Source organism: Rosa chinensis, chromosome 2 (genome assembly GCF_002994745.2).
Source record: "Rosa chinensis cultivar Old Blush chromosome 2, RchiOBHm-V2, whole genome shotgun sequence".
Classification (NCBI taxonomy): domain Eukaryota; kingdom Viridiplantae; phylum Streptophyta; class Magnoliopsida; order Rosales; family Rosaceae; genus Rosa; species Rosa chinensis.
In genome coordinates this window covers 26,238,085-26,259,459 of record NC_037089.1, presented here as the reverse complement: position 1 = coordinate 26,259,459, position 21,375 = coordinate 26,238,085, and the positions used below count along the sequence as shown (strand labels likewise).

The following is a 21,375-nucleotide window of genomic DNA, read 5'->3' as shown; positions in this document are numbered from 1 at the left end:
TAGTATCATGTGCTCTTATAAATTTTGCTTTGTAATCAATACTTGTTCTGCTGTAGATTATATATATCATTTGTGATTCATGTTGCTGTTTAATAACAATCTTGTATTTGACATAGTTATTTTTCTACATATGTGAATCTATGTATACTGATAGACTCAGAATTCAACTCAAATCAATAGAATCATTTCTGCAGAAATTGGAACTGCAGATTTTGTTATTAATGTTCTTGATGCTTTAATTATTTGAGTTGCTATATGATCAAGTATTTACATGCTTTGCATTGAATCACATCTTACATAATGAACATGTGCTTATGTGGGTCAGGCATTCCAACAAACTATTCTAAGGGTTAACTTGATTTGTTTTGTTATAAGTGGATCATGAAAAAGTGTGCCTATTGGGATCAATGCACACGAATTCTAATCGTGGTTGAAGCTCAGATTTTTTTTAGTGCGATCGACAAAGGAGAGCACTGAAGTCCTACTTAAATGGTTCCATTTGTTGTTCAAGTCTTTGAGCTTGTCAATTCCATTACATTCTCCAACGAAGTCTAGCCATTATGAACCTTCTATTGGATTGATGATCTCATCCATTCGTATCTATAACTAATCAAGTCTTTGAGCTTGTCTTTCCCGCATTTTCATCACTCTCACCACAAATGAAGTCTAGCCACTAATCCCACTATGAACCTCCTATTGGATTGATTATTCCATCCACTAGTAAGGGCAGACAACTAACCTCTTTTAATTGGTAGTGTGTATGTGAATTATCTCCAATAAGTACCTCTTGTAACTCTTCTCAGTCTTAGTTAACAATTCCACCCATTTTGCATATCCATTATTCATACAATGGAGAGAGTTACTTGGTTCTTCCTAGTATACTTGATCTGTTGTACGGCGGCTAGGTGCTTAACTATGGCGGCACAAACCAACCTTAACATCACCACAGACCGGTCTGCTCTTCTTGCTCTCAAAGCCCATAGCAATCAAAACATGATCTTTACCAATTGGTCAACCACCACCCCTGTTTGCAACTGGGTTGGCGTCATTTGTGGTGCACGCCTTCATCGAGTCATAGAGTTGAACGTCTCTTACTCTGGTCTCGCGGGCACCATTCCTCCTGAGCTAGGCAACTTATCATTCCTTGTTGATCTGGACATCCAAAATAACAGTTTCCAGGGTACCTTGCCTCACGAGTTGGCTCGCCTGCACCGGTTGAAGTTCATTAACTTGGGATACAACAAGTTTATGGGAGTGATACCATCATGGTTTGGGTCCTTGTCCAAACTTCAAGGTTTTAGGTTGTTTGGTAATCAATTTTCAGGTTCGATACCAGCTATCATCTTCAACTTATCTACGTTGCAAGAAATTGATCTGAGTTATAACCAACTCTCAGGTACGAACTAAAATACACACCAACAAATTATCTAGAACCCTAATCTATTAACACCATAGCATGTTAAGGTATAAGATACACTAATTAATAATTATTGCATAGCAAGAGAAATTGGAAACCTAACAACATTGTAGGAGATATACCTTGACCTTGATGGTAACAATTTTATAGGTATGTTACAAATCGGTTTGGTTGAATTAGTTAAAGAGATAATAGTTGTGCATATGCTCTACACTTGAAACTTCAATCAGACATCTTGTGTGCAGATGATCAACTATAATATATAATTGTTAAGTTTTAAGAAATACAAAATAAGATTGGCGCTTTAAATCAACTAAAGAAGTTGTGAGTGAATTTCATTGCCTTAAAAGGGCCTATAAATTACTATGGTTGTCTTCAAAATGTCTTCTTCGATTAGTTTTGAGTCTATATGAAAACAGCTTGACTGGAAGACTTTTGAACACTATATAGCAACATTCTGAGCATTCAAAAGTTGGATTATTCTTATAACCAACTTGACCGTCCACTTACATCCAAATGGTCGCAATATTATGTAAACAACTTTTATTACAATTATCACATGACAATTTAAGTGGAAGGATATCCATCAATATTGGCCACTTAACCCAGATAAAGACGATTGATCTTAACTAGAACAATTTGACATATATGCAATAATTATTTTATTTTGTTTCTATATATCATGATTTATTCCTAAGTAATCAATGTGTGGTAAAGATTATAAGTGTTCTCAATTACATATGTTTGACAACCTAGATTGTTAAGGTAAGCAAATATCTTATTAATAATTATTAACAGGTAGAATCCCCAGAGAAATCAGGAACCTAACAATGTTGAAGGCAATCTGCCTTGATAATAATAATTTTAAAGGTATGACATCTATCGGTTTTGTTGATTTAAATAGATATTAGTTACCCTACTTGCCCCATATTTAATTTTTTTTACTTTTTTTATGTGAAATAGTATAGAGTATATCATATATCTTGTATAAGTTGGTGTGTTGATTTTTCAGAAATTCCAAGTGAGATCGGCACTTTGAATCAGCTTGAAAAGTTGTTTGTGAAAGAAAATGCCTTAAAAGGGCCTATTCCTATGAGTGTCTTCAATATGTCATCTTTGACTACTGTAAATTTCTATAGAAACAAGTTGAGTGGTAGAATTCCTGACAATATATGTCAACATCTTCCAAATATCCAAGAGTTGAACTTGGGTATCAATCAATTTGATGGTCCACTTCCATCCAAGTTTTGGCAATGCAAACAACTTCTTACTTTGGGGTTGGGGGATAACAGATTTAGTGGAAGCATACCCAAAGATATTGGGAACTTAACTCGGATAAAGTTGATTAGCCTTGTCATCAACAGCTTGACAGGTATTCATAATCTCAATTGCATATATTTAATTATCATTATTTTTATAACTTGTTCATAGAATTATCAATCCAAAAGATGATATATATGGTCATTTTATATTTTGATAATAATATTATATTGTTCCATCATGATTTAGACAAATTTACACCTATTTTACATAATTTAATAAAAGAACGTCACTAATTTCCTAATTGAATTTTATAACTATTTATTTTCTCTTCTCCCCCTATCTTATCTCTCTCCTCACTTTCCATGTTCAGAAAAAGAAAAGTAAGAAATAAAAATAAAATAAAAAATAAAAATTTTCTCACGTGGTTTTTCTAGTATATGGAATAATGCCAGGGTGTTGGTATAACTGTTGCAGGTCCTATACCATATGAGATTGGTTATCTTCCAAATTTAGAGGAATTGGTGCTCGGTCAAAATAATCTAAATGGCCAGATCCCATCCTCAATCTTCAATATCTCCACAATAAAAGTATTATATCTCAGCTTCAATCAGCTTTCAAGTAGCCTCCCAGCAGACATAGGTCTTGCGCTTCCAAAACTAGAAGTGTTTGCAGCAGGAGGGAATCGCCTCAGTGGAGTAATCCCCAAATCCATCTTCAATGCTTCTGAGCTTCGGTTTCTAGACCTGGGTGAGAACTCTTTTTCTGGATATATTCCAACCCCTCTGTGCCTCTTGACAAACCTTAAATGGCTCGGATTATTCATCAATAATTTGACCATTGATACCTCTACTCCAGAAGTTAATATTTTTTCTTGTCTGCCAAATCTTAGAAATTTGAGCTATTTAGACTTTGGAAGCAATCCACTAAATGCGAAGCTTTCGATTTCCTTCAGTAATTTCTCTACATCACTTCAAAAACTTCATTTAGCAAACTGCAGCTTGAGAGGTGACATCCCCAGTGATATTGGGAATTTGAGTAGCTTGATACTTTTAAGCCTGGGAGATAATCAATTGAGCGGGCCAATTCCAAGCTCAATGGGAAGACTGCATAATCTTCAAGGTTTGCTTATGATTGATAACACATTGCAAGGATACATTCCAGATGAGCTTTGTCAACTAGAAAAGTTAAGTGAATTGTATTTGGGTGGGAATCAACTCTCTGGTTCTGTACCTTCCTGCTTGGGTAATCTAACAGCATCTCTAAGAAAACTATCCTTCGAATCCAATTTGTTGAATTCCACAATCCCATCTTCCTTGTGGGGACTTGTAGATATCTTGGAACTAGACTTGTCATCCAATTCTCTAATTGGACCTCTATCAGGTTCTGTTGGTAATTTGAAAGTTGCTATATACATAAATGTATCATACAACCAATTATCTGGGAGTGTACCAAGTAGCATTGGGAGTTTAGTGAGTTTGGTCAATCTCTCCTTAGCACATAACAATCTAGAAGGCCCTATTCCTAGTTCCTTTGCAGATTGTGTAAGCTTAGAAGGATTGGATTTATCTCGAAATAGTTTCACTGGAGTGATTCCAAAGTCTCTAGAAGCACTCTCACATCTCAAGTACCTGAATTTGTCTTTCAACAGACTCCAAGGAGAAATTCCAAGCAGCGGTCCTTTCAAAAACTTCTCTGCTGAATCATTTGTTTCAAACCATGGACTCTGTGGTGGATCCCAATTTCAAGTTCCACCATGCAAAAGAAAAACTAGTATATCTATCTTCAAGTATGTTATTCCGGGGATCTTGTCAGCAATGCTTCTAGCGGCCTCCATATTTTGGATGTTGATGTTACGCAGAAAAAAGAATGCAACAGCTGCAGCACATACTATCTTGACACCTCAAGTTTTCTGGAGAAGAGTTTCATACCTAGAGCTCCTACATGCAACAGATGGATTCAATGAAAGCAACTTACTTGGTACTGGGGGTTTTGGCTCAGTATATAAAGGAACATTGTCAGATGGGATAGACGTTGCGATAAAGGTTTTCAATTTGGAGTTAGAAAGGGCATTTACAAGTTTTGAGGTTGAATGTGAAGTGCTAAGTAATGTTCGTCACAGAAATCTTGTCAAAGTCATCAGTTCCTGCAGTCAAATTGATTTCAAAGGTCTTGTATTGAATTACATGCCTAATGGGAGCCTTGAGAAGTGGTTGTATTCTCAGAATTCTTCTTTGCACATAATGCAGAGGTTGGATATAATGATAGATGTTGCAACGGCATTAGAGTACCTTCATCATGGTTATGAAGTACCTATTGTCCATTGTGATTTGAAGCCAAGCAACATCCTACTAGATGATGATATGGTTGCACATGTTGCTGATTTTGGTATTGCAAAACTCTTGGGTGGAGGAGATTCTATGACTCAAACCATGACTCTAGCCACAATTGGGTATATTGCTCCAGGTGTTGTACTCTGTTATTACTTGAACTTTGAATTATGTATGTTGTCCTCAATTATGAAAGTTTTTGTACTTTTTTTTTTAATTATTAAATCAATTATATATATGTAGAGTATGGAATGGAAGGAATAGTGACCATAAGAGGGGATGTGTATAGTTTTGGTATTGTAGTGATGGAAACATTCACAAGAAGGAAGCCAACCGATGAGATCTTCATTGGGGACATGAGATTTAATCAATGGGTTGCAAGTTTTCTAGATGCGGATGCTATAGCTGAAGTTGTGGATGCTACTTTACTTGGAACCGAGGAGGATCATGAATTCGTGAGCAAGAGGGAGTGCTTATCATCCATTATGAGATTAGCTGTTGCTTGTTCAGCAGAATCACCGGAAGAGAGGATAAACATGCAAGAGGCTGTAGCCATGCTTAAAACAATCAAGATCAAGTTTTCAAAGCACGCTGCAGCAGGAGGTGAGGTGTTGAACTGTCGTCCTGTTTGGTAACCCTTTAATGTGTCGATATATCTTGGCGTGTCATTTGATTCTGTACCTGATTATGTAATTGTATGATAGTGTGGTTCTGACTCATGTTTGGTTGGTAATTTACTCCATTCAAAAATAACTTCCATCTAGCTCCTTGCAGTTTTGTAGTTTCTGTGTTTTTCTGCTTTGAGGCTAGCTGCTTAAAAAAACAAAAGCACTACTATTTTCTCAAATTTTTTTTATCTTTAAGTTCTCAAAGTACTCATCATGGTACAATATAAAACTAATCTTGAATCCTTTAAAGTTTCCTGGTGGAGGAATGCATGCACCTAAGTTGAATGCGATGAAAACGAATGTATGTACAAAACTGAGTTCATTTCAAGAGCAGATGCACATCCTTCTCTCATCTCTTCAAATCATATCTACAAGAGATTGTTCAAAATTGGAGTCATTTCTGGAAGCGGGATTGCCTTAAATTTAAAATTGCTTGGTATTCTATATTGCAGAAGACTGATTGCAAATCGAATGAAGTGTGTTCTAGAAAGCCTCACATCTCGGAGAGCATGATAATCGGCTTCAGTGTGTGAAGAAGTAGTCTCATTTCATTGTCTGACACCTATTTTCTCTTAAAAACCTGACACTGATTCATTGCTCTAAGCTCCATTACTTGCCAATTGCAAAACTTGTGAATATCCTTTGCCAGACCAATGGTGAGTTCCAGAAAGAGCTTCTAATGTTGCTTTGTTTACTGTCTGTGCTTCTAAATTTAATTCCAGTAGTAAATTTAAAAGTGCTTATACGCCTGTACCTTCGAATTGTTTCTAGGTGCTTGCTTAGCTTCTATATTCTTTGTCCTTGTTTTATAAGATAATCCCACTTCTGAAATTCGAATCACTTTTCTATTGCTGTTGGACTAGACTGCTCAGTTTTCTTTTCCTTGTGTACTTTTGATGATCCTGACTGAATCTGTAGTGGAATTAGCTATTTTCTCTCTTTACCAGTATTTCCCACTCCCCTGTTTCGTCATAAGTTAAAATTTTGCATTGTTATTTAATTTCTTTGATTCCACATACTTAATATTTAGTCATTCAGATTTTGATAGGTTTTTCTAGTGTTGATTTTAAGGGTTTTTACTAGTACTGTAGTTATTTCTCAATTGCTATCCAAGTTTGAATCTTTCAATAGTTGGTCATATATAACAGCCGGTGAAACCTTCATATTAATTGCAAATGGTTCTGTACAGCAGGCATCATCAATCTCAATATGCTATATGATATTTTCTCTGGTTTTCCATTTCATCCAACCCTTTTATGTAATCCGTGTCTGAAATTGATGTTCCACTTCCGGCATGTTAATCTGGCTTTTTTCATCTTCTTTGCAAAACTGGTTTATCTTTTGTCTATTATTGCTTCGTGATACCCTGCATGTAAGACTTGACCAATATAGGGTTTTGCCTCTTTCCTGTGTCTTCTGTCTCTTTGCTGTGTCTTTGCTGATTGAGATTGAGATGGGTGGGGAACTACTGAGTTTCAGGAGGCCAAAGAAGGCTAAAGCTGGAGAGGAGAAATAATACATTGATATGGGAAAGCTTATGAAAATGAAGCTAGAAGGGGTTTCAGGTAGGACCATGGAGGTATTGGTGGATGCGGTTTCTTAGTTCGGCAGGGTTGTCCACCTCCTATACTGAGTTGTACGATGAAGGGGTGAACAAAATAGCCAGGAGATTGCCAGTGAGACGGAAGCAGCTGCTGCTGCCTACCACATTTTCCTTAATGTTTCTCTGCCTGGTTCCAAGTGAGAAATGCTACCTTAATAACGTGTGTATTTAATTATATTCTGGTCACCTTTTCATTTTTGATCCTTTGACATATATTATACCTTCATTTGAGTAGGTGCATTGAGGAGGAGGACCTCATGAGGTTCATGATTGAGGAAGAGGTGGAAGTTGCATTTTTGCTGAAGAGCTCTATAAGATTAGCTGGAAAGCCAGTAAGCCCTTTATTTATGATTTTATGTATCAGTACCTCTCAGTTCCTTATAAATAGCATGCACTGATCTGTAGTTATGGAGTTCTACTTCTCAATCATGCATAAATATACACCGTGAAATCATGCATCTCATCCATTATAAAACCATATATAGCAGTTGAGTTTGCTTTTGCTTACATTCTTACTCGTCATGAATAACTGAAGGCGACTAGCACTCAGAAAATTATTTTGAATAGTGAGCTGCAAGAGTAAGCAGCATATATTCCTTAATTAATCATGTATCAGTTCAGTTTGTACCACAAAATGAGTTGTTGGGGTTACTTTTTTGACGTCTTTGACAAAAAAGTGGTGAAACATTTTCTACCTTCTGATTTTGCAGGTGAAGGTCTACAACGCTCGCAGAAGGATTAATTCAAAGTTTAAATGACACCAAAAAAAGCTGTAAAGCAATTGGATAAATTGTGATTAGCATCCTGATTGTTATTAGCATTGTATTGTGGCTTCTTTTGGTGGAAATCGCAACCACAAAAGTACAAGTCTTCCTCTCTTCGGAGCTCGTATTGGAAATCGCAACCAATTGATGAGAATTTTGGAAAAGCTAAACATCACATGCTCTGTGCAGCCCCCACAGAGTTAATCTCAATTGAACTAAATCCGACGCTGGATGATCAGTTCAATCATAGGTATGCATTGCAAGCTAGCCTAGGATTTATGAGGTGTCAGGGTGTTGTACTCCAATCATTGTACCATTATATTCTTTATCATGTAATGCAGCATATTCTTTATCATGATGTTTCACATATGAATTAAGCTTGTTTAGGAAGCACAAGAATGTTTAGCTAGTGTAAGCTCCTCATCTGATAATCTCAGTGATAGCTTTCAATGGAAAACAAAATTGCAACTTTCTCGATGGTGGGAAGATTGCAATTTCTTCTGCAATGCAGGAAAAAGGACAATAGATACCAGAAACCATTAATGAGAGGGAATCATGATAAAACAATGAAATTGTAGGCTCTGTGAATATTATGCATGAAATTCTTGAGTATGCTAAATCTTGTTGTTCTGTTTTGAGTACTTGTTGGCAGATGGGTGGGGTGTTAGACAATTTGGGAATTAAATGTTTCTGCTATGTTTGCTAGTTTGTGATATATTTTTGGTCAATACCATAATAGCTATGTTTACTAGAATCTTATATATGGTTTGGTTGTTGTTGAAAACCAGACTCTCGGACTCAACCTGTGTCATATATTGAAAAAGAAAATCAGAACTGAAGCAACATCATAGAAAAACATGTCTATTATCTCTCCCAATACACTTTCGCCAGGTTTTAGAATGTAACACATGTCGTCAACATTTATCACAAGTCCTCTTTCTGGTGTCTTTCAGCATTCATGCAATGCACCATCTTCTTTGTCCTCGTGTTTAGCTAGTTTAAGCTCCTGTTCTGATGTTATACCACCTTATTCATCTGGTGGGTACAATTTTCAAGGGCAGGCTAGGTGGTACTAGTTCAGCAAATTGTGTCCCTCATCGTCTACCATCGCAAGGCGTAACTCCGGTTAAAAATGCTGGTCCACTAGTCGCTGGTTTGCTTGGGTCTCTAATGGCACAAGGTGTGATCTCATTGAAAAACCAAAGCAGAGGAGGACAGGAGGGTGCTAGTTCACTAAATTTTGTACCTATTGTACCACAGCAAGTTGGATTGCCCGTTCAAAATGCTGCTGCTGATGTTCCAGTAGTAGTTCCTGGTTTAATTGATTCTCTCCTGGCACAGGGAGTCATTTCGTTGAAGTAACCCGATACGAAAAGAGGAGAAGGATGCTGTGGTAGGATGTGAGTTCTCCGGCCTTGATCTAAATCTGCATCGCAAATCTGTGGTGATCGGCTTGTATGAGGGTGGTCTGCCAAGGCAATGTAAAAGCTATGGCCTCCGGTTCAACTCCGGTTCAAGTGTGAAGAACAGCACAGCAGCCATATGGATTGGCATGTCAAGAAGAACCGTATGTCCAAAACCCTCAAGCAGAAGCCCTTTTGTAACTTTTATGCAACTACAAGCATGTGGCTCGTTACTGATGCAAAGGCTGAGGCTGAGGCATTACTTTCTGGTGTAGTTTTGCCTGCTGATGACACCAGTGGCATGGCGGAAAAGAAAAGGAAGACTAGTGATGAAGAAATGGTTGTTCCGGCAGACGAGGATCAAAGTAAATGTACCTTGAGCAGAGTTTTATAGTCATGAGACAGACGAGTGGATGTATAAAGGTGGATGTATAAATGCCCCTCAGGGGCCAGTTGGGTCCTATAGTCCATGCCAAATGCCGGTCGGAGTTCAAGGCTCAAGTGCAATGGGAACGAAGCTGCTCATGTCCTCTGCCAAATCTTTTGTTTTGTTTTTGAATTCAGTTGTGTATCAGGGGAATGAGAATGTAAAATTTATTTGAAATAGCAAATGTAATGAAGTTCCTGAAGTTTCCAAAAGATACTCTTCCAATTTGTACACCTTTTGCTTCTGTTTCTCATTGTAATTGATATCCTCAATAAAATTGACGTCCATTTCTCAAAAAAACTTTGTACTCTTCTTTTAGTCTCTGTCTCCATAATAACATGTACTCCAGTTCAGACAACAAAAAACTGAATCTGGATTCTGCTCAAGTTCTACTATGGAATTTTTATGATCACATAGGAAGAATGATGATCTAAAAAAATAAAAAAAAATAAAAAAAAAAGGAATGGAAAATCGAGACTGCATTCTATAGATGAAGGATCGAAGAAACAACATAAAAGTAGAAACCTATCTAAATTGCATACATGTCGAACCGATAGCATAATCCTGTCGTCGTCAAAGAAAATTACAGATTGAAAATATAAGCATCAACTAGTCTGGTCTCACCTAAGAGACAATAGCAAGGCCTTCCTAGTTATATAAACTACTAATAGTCGTGACGGATTCCCTACAGGGCCTTCTGGTCTCATCTGCTATAGAATCAGAATAAATATCAATCCAACAGTATATCTCATCTGACATTGTTTCATTGATCCAAAAGAACATGGTCAACATAATTTCGACAGAAGAAAAGCATTTATAACATTCACTACCTTTTTCATCCCACTCAAACTACTGCAGCCACTTTCTCTGCAACCCCTTTTACAAGTTTCTGTGGAGAGTCACCCACAAGACTTCCAGTCTTTACATCTTTGGATTCCTCATACGCAGCTGCATGTATACCAACCAAGTGCAGCACGACCAGATGAATCGGGGTTCTTGGACCATTCTGCATCCCACTCCACAGCTTTTGCTGTGCTGCTTGCCACACTTGGACCACCATGAACTGTCGATCTCGCAGCATTCTGTCCATAAATAGCAAATTGAACATACTCAGGTAAACAAACAATGATGCAATTCAGTCAACTGACATTGTAAGAGATGGGAGGAAAGATGGTGGCTCACCTTTGGAAAATATTCTCAAAGATAGTCCTATAGTAGTATCCTTCTTTTGTAGTTGGAGTGTTTTCAGGGTAGACAAAGCTTGCGTTCATCAGCATTGAATCTGTTACCTGTCCATTTAGAAAAAAAAATGAAGAATTATTATTCTATGCAGCTAAGGAAGAAGCAAGCATCTATAGTGTTTGCTTTTTGAATTTTTTCAAAAGTGCACCTCTAACTTGAAATAGCGAACATGAAATATTTTCATAAAATGGTTAATTTTATCATGCTAACTTTGAGATGTTATGTTGCAAAACTCTTAATCTGGACCACACAGTTCAACTAAAATCGCGGTTGGTTGGGGCATGGCAACATTATATAAGACCTAGTTGGAAGGAGAAAATTTCTGTCCAAAATGAAAATGCAAGCAAAAAATGCAGCATACTTGTTTGTTTGCATGATCTTTCAACCCGTCAATCCAGCTGTAACCGACACCACTGCTCCTTCTGCCTGTACAAGATGTGCTATAACCCAAAAAGAGAAAGCGGAAAAGTTGAAAACATATTAATTCTTGCATGAATATATTGGCACAAGCATCCAAGAAGGTGAAAATCTTCCAAGAAAAAATAAAAGAATATGCAAAACGATAACCCTGTATAACTAGATTAGCATAATGGTTGGGCAAAAGTAAAAAGTAGCAACCTTTGGCAAATATGGCTTCTGATCATCATCAAAGGCTTTGTGTAAGACCCACTTCTCAATTCTTCCAAGATCAGGCCTGATCTGCAGTTACAAATGCAAGTATTCAGATGTATGAATATTATAATAACTTTCAATTGTTATTAAATTTGGCAAACAAGGCAATCCCAATAATGTCATTACAGCATTGTAGGTATAATCTAATAAGACACTAAGCATACCATAGACCATCCTTTAGATTAGGCATATCAGGATATGTCTGACACCTACAACTCAGCATAAAATGGATTCATAGATGGCATAATTCATAACACACATGAACATGTCATGAAGGACAAGAAAAATAACTTCCGTGAGGGAACGGGGAGAAAATAGTTGTATATCTATATCCTTTGATAATAGGAAAAATGTCCACATGTGCTGGATCATTTCATAGAATTGTAACAAGATATTCCTATCCCAACAGTTTATAATGAGCAACCACTATGCCAAATGTTAGTAGCCTTCAAATCACTACAATACATGAACTGTGTATAAAATTGGAGGAAAAAACAAAGTTTAATGATTGCCATACCATTTTCCATTCTGGATCAATGTCCATAGCAGTCGATATATTCTTTGTCAAGAAACGGTGCACGAGCCTCAACACCCCAAGCTGATGTTGATTTGCTGGCCCTCAGACAGTCATACAGATGAAGACCTTTAATCTGTTGAATAGTCACAAAATTTCAGTCAGACAAAGAAGCCATAATAGCTATCAATGGTACTAAAATAAAATCCAGTAATACTGCAAGTACGTAAACATATGACAAAAAAACAAGAGAAGAGAACAATCCAGAGATAGTTTATAGAGAATACCCTCTGGCATGTTTCTTGGTGAAACTCCTCCTTGTTTGGGGCCTTGTGGAAATTCAAGTAGCCACCAAAGATTTCATCCGAACCTTCACCAGAAAGGACCATTTTTACTCCCAGAGATTTAATTTTACGAGACATAAGAAACATTGGAGTGCTGGCTCTGACAGTGGTCACATCATATGTCTCAATATGGTAGATAACTTCTTCAAGTGCATCTATGCCTTCCTGAAATATGAAGCAAAGAAACAAATTATTTCTTCGGATTAATATATATATCCAGGCCTTTGTCTGGGATTACTGATGTAGAAAAATATTGATGAAAAGCGAGAGAATGAGAGAGAGAGAGAGAGAGAGAGAGAGAGAAGACTTCAGGGAAGAAGTAGAATGAGTAGAAGCGAGAAAATCAGGATGAACGCAATTTGTATTTCCAATCACCAATTAATATGAATATTCTGAATCCTATTTCAAGCAACCTTAAATATTCAATAAGGTAAAATTAAAACTGCAAAAGGATTACCTGAAGTCTTAAATTTAAGAAAATCTAATTTCCACCTTGAGCCTTAGTAAAAGTATTCTTCTTACATCCCTTATAAATTACCTGAACAGTAAAGTGAAACTCGTGATGATGAGTCCCAAGATAATCTGCAACTTCTCTTGCTGCTTTCAAATCTGGATAACCCTGAATATTGAAAATGTAAAGCATTTAAACAAAAAAAAAATATCAGAAAGACAATATCTTAGTTAAAAATTGACTACAAGAAAGTACATCTAAACCTTTCCCGGTACAAAAGTTTGCATTGCAAAGGGTATTGAACCCTAACACCAAGAACCTTTCCCTTAACCATTAAACATACCAAGTTAATCACTTATTAATGCACTTTGATGCAATTAGGCCTAAACAACAAGAAACCCAGCCATGGTTGAATTTTTATACTTGTTTAAAGAGGATTTAGGTTGTCTACCAAGTTTATAAACAAACATTTCTTGTTTATAAAATGAAAAAATTGTGTAGGTACCATTTTCTAAGCACTGTTGGGGAAAAAAAATAGAGAAGACGGGAAGACAGCATTCTGGTTATATAAAAAGAAACTGCATTTGATCAAGCGTCAGATTTGGTCATCGAAAATCAGAAGTATAATTACCTCCAAGCCAACACAAAAGGTATGTAATTGTGACCCCCACTGACGTGCAGCTTCTGATTTAGCCAAGTAGCGACAAGCCACAGCAGCAACGAGTGATGAGTCCAATCCTCCAGACAAAAGAACACTGAATGGTACATCTGTCATAAGTCTCTTTAACACAGGCTACAGTATTAGGAAAACGAAAAAAATGTAAGAATATTATGAAGCTAAATAGTCAAAGCAGAATGGGGCACGGAGGCCATTTAAATCTCTCTTAACAAACCACATATCTGACGATCATTCATAGCTTTGATCCAAAAACCTAAATTGATCTATATCTTTTGCATTAGACACCATTACTTAAAGCACTAGTTAAACTGTTACGCTAATATTATGATATAAGGCAGGCAGAAACAAAGGATGTACATTATGCAAATTTTCAATAATTATACCAGACGTAAAATATGAAGAGGGAAACGATAAAAGTAGGAATGTATCTTCCAATATAACCAATATAAGTACTAATATATATCAGAAGCAGTTCCTTAAGTCTCCTGTAACTAGCAAAGTTGCATACCAACTAAATAACTCCCAAACACTAAAATTAGCACAGAGAAAACTGGCACCAACCAACCTCTACTTTTTAAGATTCCTTTCAATGCCAGGATCCACACAAAGAACCAGATATGACAAGAAGGTTTTGGTAAACAAAATTGCAAGAATGGAGTTTGATCTCTTACGTGATGGTTGCAACTCATGAATAAAGATAACAAAACAAAAAAGAAAAGAAGTAGGATTATAGGTGGTGCACATCAATGCATACGTTCTCAAAAGCCTGGAGTAAAACAATGGGATCATAAGGAGTCGATGGTATCTTCTCCAAAAACCATTGTGGATTGTACCACCTTCTCAGCCCTCCTGCATGCATAAATTTGTAAATAGATACAGGTAGTTTGAACAACATCTAAAGGCATAAAAAGTTATAAATTTCTAAATTCAGCTATGGTGAACTAAGAAGAAGCATCTTGAAAGTTATTAGTTAACGAAATGAATATACAAAAACAAAGAAACTTCTGAACTCAGACTCGAGAGTTTTCTAATTTACACATACAGATACAGTCTTTCTAGTGATATCAAATGAAGTTCATATATTTTCTTATAAAGTATGTCCAAACCCCCAAGTATAAAATGTATAATAAAGTTTGCTAAAATGTTTTTGTTTCTTCAAGTGAAATAATAGAAGCATTTATTCCCCTGCTTCTATATCGCTGTCAAATGGGCAAAAACATCATAATAAGAAGTATGCTGATCTTAGAAGATTTATATTAAAACTTTTGCAGACTAAAGGCTGTTAGTTGATTCATGAACCAAATCGTTATTAGTAACTAGAGCTCAGCTCAACTTACCTTGTTTGCTAGAGTATAAATGCCCAGGAGGAAAAGATATGAATCTTTCAACATATGTTACATAGCTAATGATCAAAGGTTAAATAAGAATGATCAAGGCTTAAAAGGAGGGAGGTAAAAAACACGTACTATAACATAAAAATAAGCCACAAACTCTTTTATCAGTGCAATGAAATACTGAAGCAGCAGTCTACCAGTTTGGGTGCACTAAATCTCAATGCTAATTCACGTTTGCTTTTAGAAATGAAGTTTTTTAACACGTGCAAAGAAAAAATGAAGCAAATTCAAGCAAATGGTTCGACTAGAAATCAATTAAAGAAATATCAGTTGCTTGTTAGAAACACAACTAAAGCTTACACTCGACCTACCATCAAGACCCCAACCCATGTACAGTGGGGTTATGCCAATAGCATCTCGAGCCGCAATGAAAGTGTTGTCTCTCGTATCAAGGAGGACAAGGAATATCCCGTCCAGCATGTCAACAAATTCTTCCTCATGTTCCTCGTACTGCCAAAGATATATGTTTAATTACATAAATATATATATATGGCACAATAGAAATACACAGAAAAGTAAGGGATGATATAACAGTTTTTGTTCTAAATCCAAGAAAAAGGTAGTCATAAGGCATGGCTGAAGTCATAAATTACTTACAAGATGCGCTATCACTTCACAGTCACTGCCAGTTCGGAATTGATGACCCTTCAATGTTTCTCTCAATGTTTCTATCAAGTACAAGATTAAGTCAATGTAGTCAGATAAATAGATCAATCAAACCAATATCCCAAAACCAATTATAAATTCTGAACTCTGCTCGGCTTAGTAAAAGCCTTGGAAAGAGAAGTTCATTAGCATCAAAGTTAATCAACAGTTACAGACTTAAGTTCATTAGCACATGTAATGGTCTAACTTTCCATCGACCAATAACCATGAATCAAACTAATTATACAGCATTACAGAGCTCAGAATTCCACTGTATTAATTTGGTAATGAAAATGCATCATCTCCCAATTCTAGCTAACCAAACTGTAAATTTCATCTTTTTCCCAATACAATACAAAACTAATCTTCATCTGAATCGAAATTTCAGAATGCAAAGGTGAAAGAGAGTACCGTGACAATGACGGTCTTGTCCTCGCTGATGAGCAAGGTAACGATCCCCATGGCAATACAACCCGCTCTAATCAGGACCGCGATGCCTCAACCTACCCAAACAACAAACTCAACCTCTCAAGAACTGGCTAGAACAAAATAAAACCGATTCGATTCGAGAGACGAAATGCGATAAGTTACCGGCGCGAGAGTTTGATAATGCGAGACCGCTTGGCCTGAGAGTTGTCTCTCTCGAACGCCCAGTCTTTCCCATTTGAAAGACTACCCTCTCTTCCGGCCTGAAGTTCAATTCTTCAAAGGTTGCTTCTAATTTGATTTTGGCAATGGTCTTAAGTACTGCTTAAAAGAATGCGCCATGATTTATTGTTGGTGAGGTTTCTTTAGTGTCGGTGTGTATTACCTTTTACTCCTACATTTTGAGTTTTTTTTTTTTTTTGGTCTGATCCTACATTTGGGTTCAGTTTGGTAGATCTCCTAATATATGTGCCTTAATTAATTATGGTTTCAATTCCTCTATAAATTGTTAAACATTAATTGTTTTTTTTTTTATGAAAGAAAAAAGTTACAAGAAAAACCACAAACAACACCCCTTCCAGCTGAGTCAAATGGAATGCTGGGGTACACAGAAATGGGTAAGTAAGAAAACTAGACCTTAGGATTCTAATGTTCATAAGCTAAACATGTCAGTTGGTCAGCTATAAAATTAGCTTCTTTGAAGATATGTCTGACAATTATATAATGGAGTTGAGAAGCCAATCGCTTGATATCTCTAACCAGGATGGTAATTCGCTAGGGAGTAGATGTTCTACCCAATATTCTATCATTGAGAAGCTTTAAATCTCCTTCTACAACGAAATGAGAGACTTTTTGAAGAAAAGTTGTACGAAGACCTTCCCTCAGAGCAGTTTGAGGAGAAATTTTATTCATTTCATGTGCTACATTCAAATTAATTAAACCTTCACTAACATATCCTTTTCCAATAAAAACATTATTCTTTGTAATAACAATCCTGTCGGACTCCATTACAATTTTGAAACCTTGTTTCATTAAACATGAAGCACTAATAAGATTTCCCCTCACTTCTGGAACATGTCGCACCCCCTTGAGAATTAAGGTCTTCCCAGACGTCATTTTCAATTCTATGTCTCTTACTCCATGTACTGGTGCGACAGTGTCATTTCCTAGGGTTACACTTCCTCCATTTGAGTCCTGATAATTTAAAAAAAAAAACATTTTGTCAAAACACACATGTACATTTGCTCCAGAATCTACCCACCAATCACTATTAGAGTGTGTAAAATTAATTAAGGGCTTAGAACTATACCTTAAAATATGATCATTTTGATCATCTTGATCTACAAGCATATTTACTTGAGCTTTTGGACCCTTTTGCCCTTTGTTCCATTTGGGTTTAGGCTTGTAGACTTCTGTCTTCTTAACATGGCAGTCCCTTGCTAAGTGATTGATCCTCCCACAGACAAAGCATGCTTGCTCTCTCTTGTCGTTGGAATTGTTATGGGACCTATTTGGGTGGGAATGGACCCTATGGTTGAAGTCTCGACGAAAGGAATTTTGGTTTTTGTGGAAGGAATTGTTTCTATTTGTTCTCTTGAAGGAATTCTTTCTATGTTGGAACCTATTCCTATTGTTTGAATTCTCCACTAGATTCACCTTAGATTTTCCTTCTTCAATCTGCTTCTCTTCTACCCTAAGGTTGTTAAACACTTTGGTTAAGGTCAACTCTCCTTGTTTGTGCCTAAGACTCTTGGCAAAGTTTGACCAACTAGGGGGTAGTTTATCTATGAGGCAAGACACTTTGAATTCTTCGGTAAACTTGGTTCCTTTTGACTCTACTTTTCTTAAGAGGTCTTTAAACTCATGGATTTGCACACTCACAGTTTTCTCCTCAACCATTTTGTAGCTGTTAAAGGTTGACACAGTAAAACGATCTATGCCTGCATCATCTAACCCATACTCAACTTCTAACTCTTCCCAAAGGCTCTTTGCACTTGTGGTATCACGATAGACATCATAGAGATCATTAGAAAGGGCGCTAAGAATCCTATTGTGACAATGATATTCTATTTTATCTTTTGTCATCTTAGGAGTGGTGGATTTTGAACTTTGTTTTTCATTAGTGGCAGTGGAAATTGTAAGTGTGGTTTTCTTTGAAGGAGTTTCACTGGGTACCTTCTAAGGCAGAAACTAGCCCTAAGACGGTTAGCCAATACCTCATTTGTTTTTGCCATCTCCTAAAGTTTTGGCCATCAAATTTTTCAGGTTTCACACTATTGGTTTCTATGGTATTGTTGGATCATAATTCATATACATATTTATGCCCTAAAACATGGAAATTACTTGTTCTAAAGTCCAAATTTAATGTTGACTAATCCAATTTCATTATTTCCCTAATCTTGTACTTTTGCTTAACCCTTGTGTTTATTTATATATATTTATTATGTTTTCCTTAGAACATTTTCTTACTCCGGCTAGGAGAAAGTGAGCTAGACAAGGAAGAAGGAGCAGCCGCCTGAACAAATGAACTCCAAATGATCTAAAACTCTCCAAATATATTCTAGACATCCTAAGAAACATTTATTATGAAGAGTGCAAGAGCCAGATAGAAGAGGAAGACCTTCAAACAATCAGTCCAATTTTATGCATAAGCAAAACTGGAAAACTAGACCTGTAAGGAGTCCAGTAGCGTTTTCAGCCCAACCACTATTCAAAAAGTTCTGAAATTCTACCAGGATGATCTACACTCATAGAAGAACATTTGATATGAAGAAATCAGAGACCCATTATGAAGTCTTGGTGGAGAAATAATTGAAGGAAAAATGAGCAGAAAGTGACTCAAACCTAACAAATTCCATTAGTGTTTAAGTGCTTAAACCTAACCATTCCAATAGTGTTAAGTGCTCAAACCTAACCCATCATGATTTGTTTAAAGCCAAACACTATGGCTTGATAGCCTATAAATAGAGGCTACAAAGAAGTAACAACACATTCCTTCATCCATCTCATCTTCTTTGTCTCTCCATCTTCTCTCCATTCTCTAGTTCTTAGTGACATTCCTTGATCCATTTCATCCCTTTGTCTCACCATTTTCCTTAGTTATCAACCTTCATCATCTTTTCCATCAACCCATTCCATTTCATAGACAAAAAGCTTCACCACTCCACCATTTCACCACTTGATCATCTCTACATCTCATATTCCATCATCAACATTTGAAGAAGAAAGAGAGGAGTCTAGCATCACTTGAGGAATCATCATCACCATCACCAGTTTCACCATGTCAATGCCTTCATGAGTTCATCTACACCATCCTCAACTTGATTATCACTAGTCCATTCTCTATCCCTACTTTTTAGTTTGATGTTCATAAACATGTTGAAACTTATGTATTTGATTATGAGTGAGTAATTAATTTGTTGGGGGCTTGGGGCTATAGGGTTGAAAGCCCTAGCCAAACTTGTAATGAATTGATGTTTGAGTCTTATTTGATTCACTTTCCATGATCATCTTCACATGCTAATTCAAGAAGTGAATGTTTGTATTTGAATCTAGCTAATTTGAATACTTTGCATTTGTCATTACATGAACAATGTTTAGAGAATAGCTAGCTTTGGACATTGAAAGCACACTAGGTGTGTATATGAGGGTAGTGAGTTAAAATCACCTAGATCTAGGATTGGTTTGCTTGCTTGATTATCTAAACTCAAATCTTTATGCATCTAGGAGCAAGGGATTGATACTTATCCGATAATATAACTTGTTCTTGGGTAGTTAGTAGAACTAAGAAGTGTGCCTATTGGGATCAATACACACGAATTCTAATTGTTGTTGAAGCTCAGTTTTTTTTTAGTGCAATCGACAAAGGAGATCACTAAAGTCCTACTAATAAATGGTTCCATGTGTTGTTCAAGTCTTTGAGCTTGTCAATTCCATTACATTCTCCAATGAAGTCTAGCCATTATGAACCTTCTATTGGATTGATGATCCCATCCGCTTGTATCTATAACTAATCAAGTCTTTGAGCTTGTCCTTCCCGCATTTCCATCACTCTCACCACAAATGAAGTCTAGCCACTAATCCCACTATGAACCTTCTATCAGATTGATTATTCCATCCACTAGTAAAGGCAGACAACTAACCTCTTTTAATTGGTAGTGTGTGTGTGTGTGTGTGTGTAATAAATTATCTCCAGCCAGTTCCTCTTTTAACTTTTCTCAGTCTTAGTTAACAATTACACCCACTTTGCATATCCTTTAATCACACAATGGAGATAGTTACTTGGTTCTTCTTGGTATATTTGATTTGTTGTACTGTGGTTAGGTGCTTAACTATGGAGGCACAAACCAACCATAACATCACCACAGACCGGTCTGCTCTTCTTCCTCTCAAAGCCCATATCACCAGTAACCCTCAAAATATGATCTTTACCAATTGGTCAACCACCACGCCTGTTTGCAACTGGGTTGGTGTCGTTTGTGGTGCACGTCATCATCGAGTCGCAAAGTTGAAATTCTCTTACTTTGGTCTCGCGGGCACCATTCCTCCTAAGCTATAGGCAACTTATCATAGCTTGTTGATCTAGACATCCAAAATAATAGTTTCCAGCATACCTTGCCTCAAGAATTGACTCGCCTGTACCGGTGATAGGCGCATTTTAATGTGATATTTTAAATGTTAATTCCTCACATTTTGCTTAGTTATTCCTTAACGAATCGATTTTTAACTTAATTTCTATTTTTAGGTACATTGGAGTAGATGAAGAAGAAATGAGTGTTACGTCCATAATTACCTAGAAATGATGGAGAAGAATGAAAATGCACTAAAAAGTCAACCTTGAATATTTTCTTACTCCGGCTAGGAGAATCAGAGCCAAGCAAAGAAGAAGGAGCGGCCGCCTGACCAAATGATCTTAAAATGAGCTGAAACCTTCCATATCCATTCTAGACACCCAAAGGATCATTTCTTATGAAGAGTGCCAGAGCAAAATATGAGTGGAAGGCCTTCAAACAATCAGCCCAATTTTCTACAGAAGCAAAACCGGAAAACTGGACCTGTAAGAGGTCCAGCAGCATTTCCGGCCCAACCACATGGATTGAAGCTCTGAAAATTTGTCAGGATGATCTACACTCATAG

The 21,375-nt window shown here is 36.7% G+C and overlaps 2 protein-coding genes across 2 annotated transcripts; one reads left to right on the top strand and one right to left on the bottom strand.

Moving 5' to 3' along the window:
* The first annotated feature begins 900 nt into the window (after nt 1-900).
* Nucleotides 901-8,394, top strand: LOC112184004 (probable LRR receptor-like serine/threonine-protein kinase At3g47570). Its single transcript, XM_040513861.1, has 9 exons — nt 901-1,396; nt 2,216-2,287; nt 2,430-2,789; nt 3,155-5,143; nt 5,251-5,610; nt 6,128-6,331; nt 7,155-7,415; nt 7,514-7,610; nt 7,989-8,394. The coding sequence occupies exons 1-6, from the start codon at nt 916-918 to the stop codon at nt 6,133-6,135; spliced, it is 3,270 nt and encodes a 1,089-aa protein (XP_040369795.1). The 5' UTR covers nt 901-915; the 3' UTR covers nt 6,136-6,331; nt 7,155-7,415; nt 7,514-7,610; nt 7,989-8,394.
* Nucleotides 8,395-10,336: 1,942 nt separating this feature from the next.
* On the bottom strand, nt 10,337-16,673 carry LOC112185767 (asparagine synthetase [glutamine-hydrolyzing] 2). Its single transcript, XM_040513871.1, is given in 14 exon segments — nt 10,337-10,954; nt 11,055-11,161; nt 11,476-11,527; nt 11,529-11,554; nt 11,733-11,813; nt 12,304-12,334; nt 12,336-12,436; nt 12,588-12,809; nt 13,183-13,263; nt 13,727-13,888; nt 14,529-14,623; nt 15,480-15,618; nt 16,225-16,316; nt 16,405-16,673. Coding segments are annotated over 13 exon segments (1,386 nt in total). The 5' UTR covers nt 16,276-16,316; nt 16,405-16,673; the 3' UTR covers nt 10,337-10,716.
* Between the last annotated feature and the right edge of the window lie 4,702 nt (nt 16,674-21,375).

Coding starts and splice junctions, on each gene's coding strand:
- LOC112184004 (XM_040513861.1), top strand. CDS start 916: ATGGCGGCACAAACCAACCTTAACATCACCACAGACCGGTCTGCTCTT. Junction 2,790..3,154: donor TGTCATCAACAGCTTGACAG/GTATTCATAATC, acceptor TAACTGTTGCAG/GTCCTATACCATATGAGATT. Junction 5,144..5,250: donor AATTGGGTATATTGCTCCAG/GTGTTGTACTCT, acceptor ATATATATGTAG/AGTATGGAATGGAAGGAATA.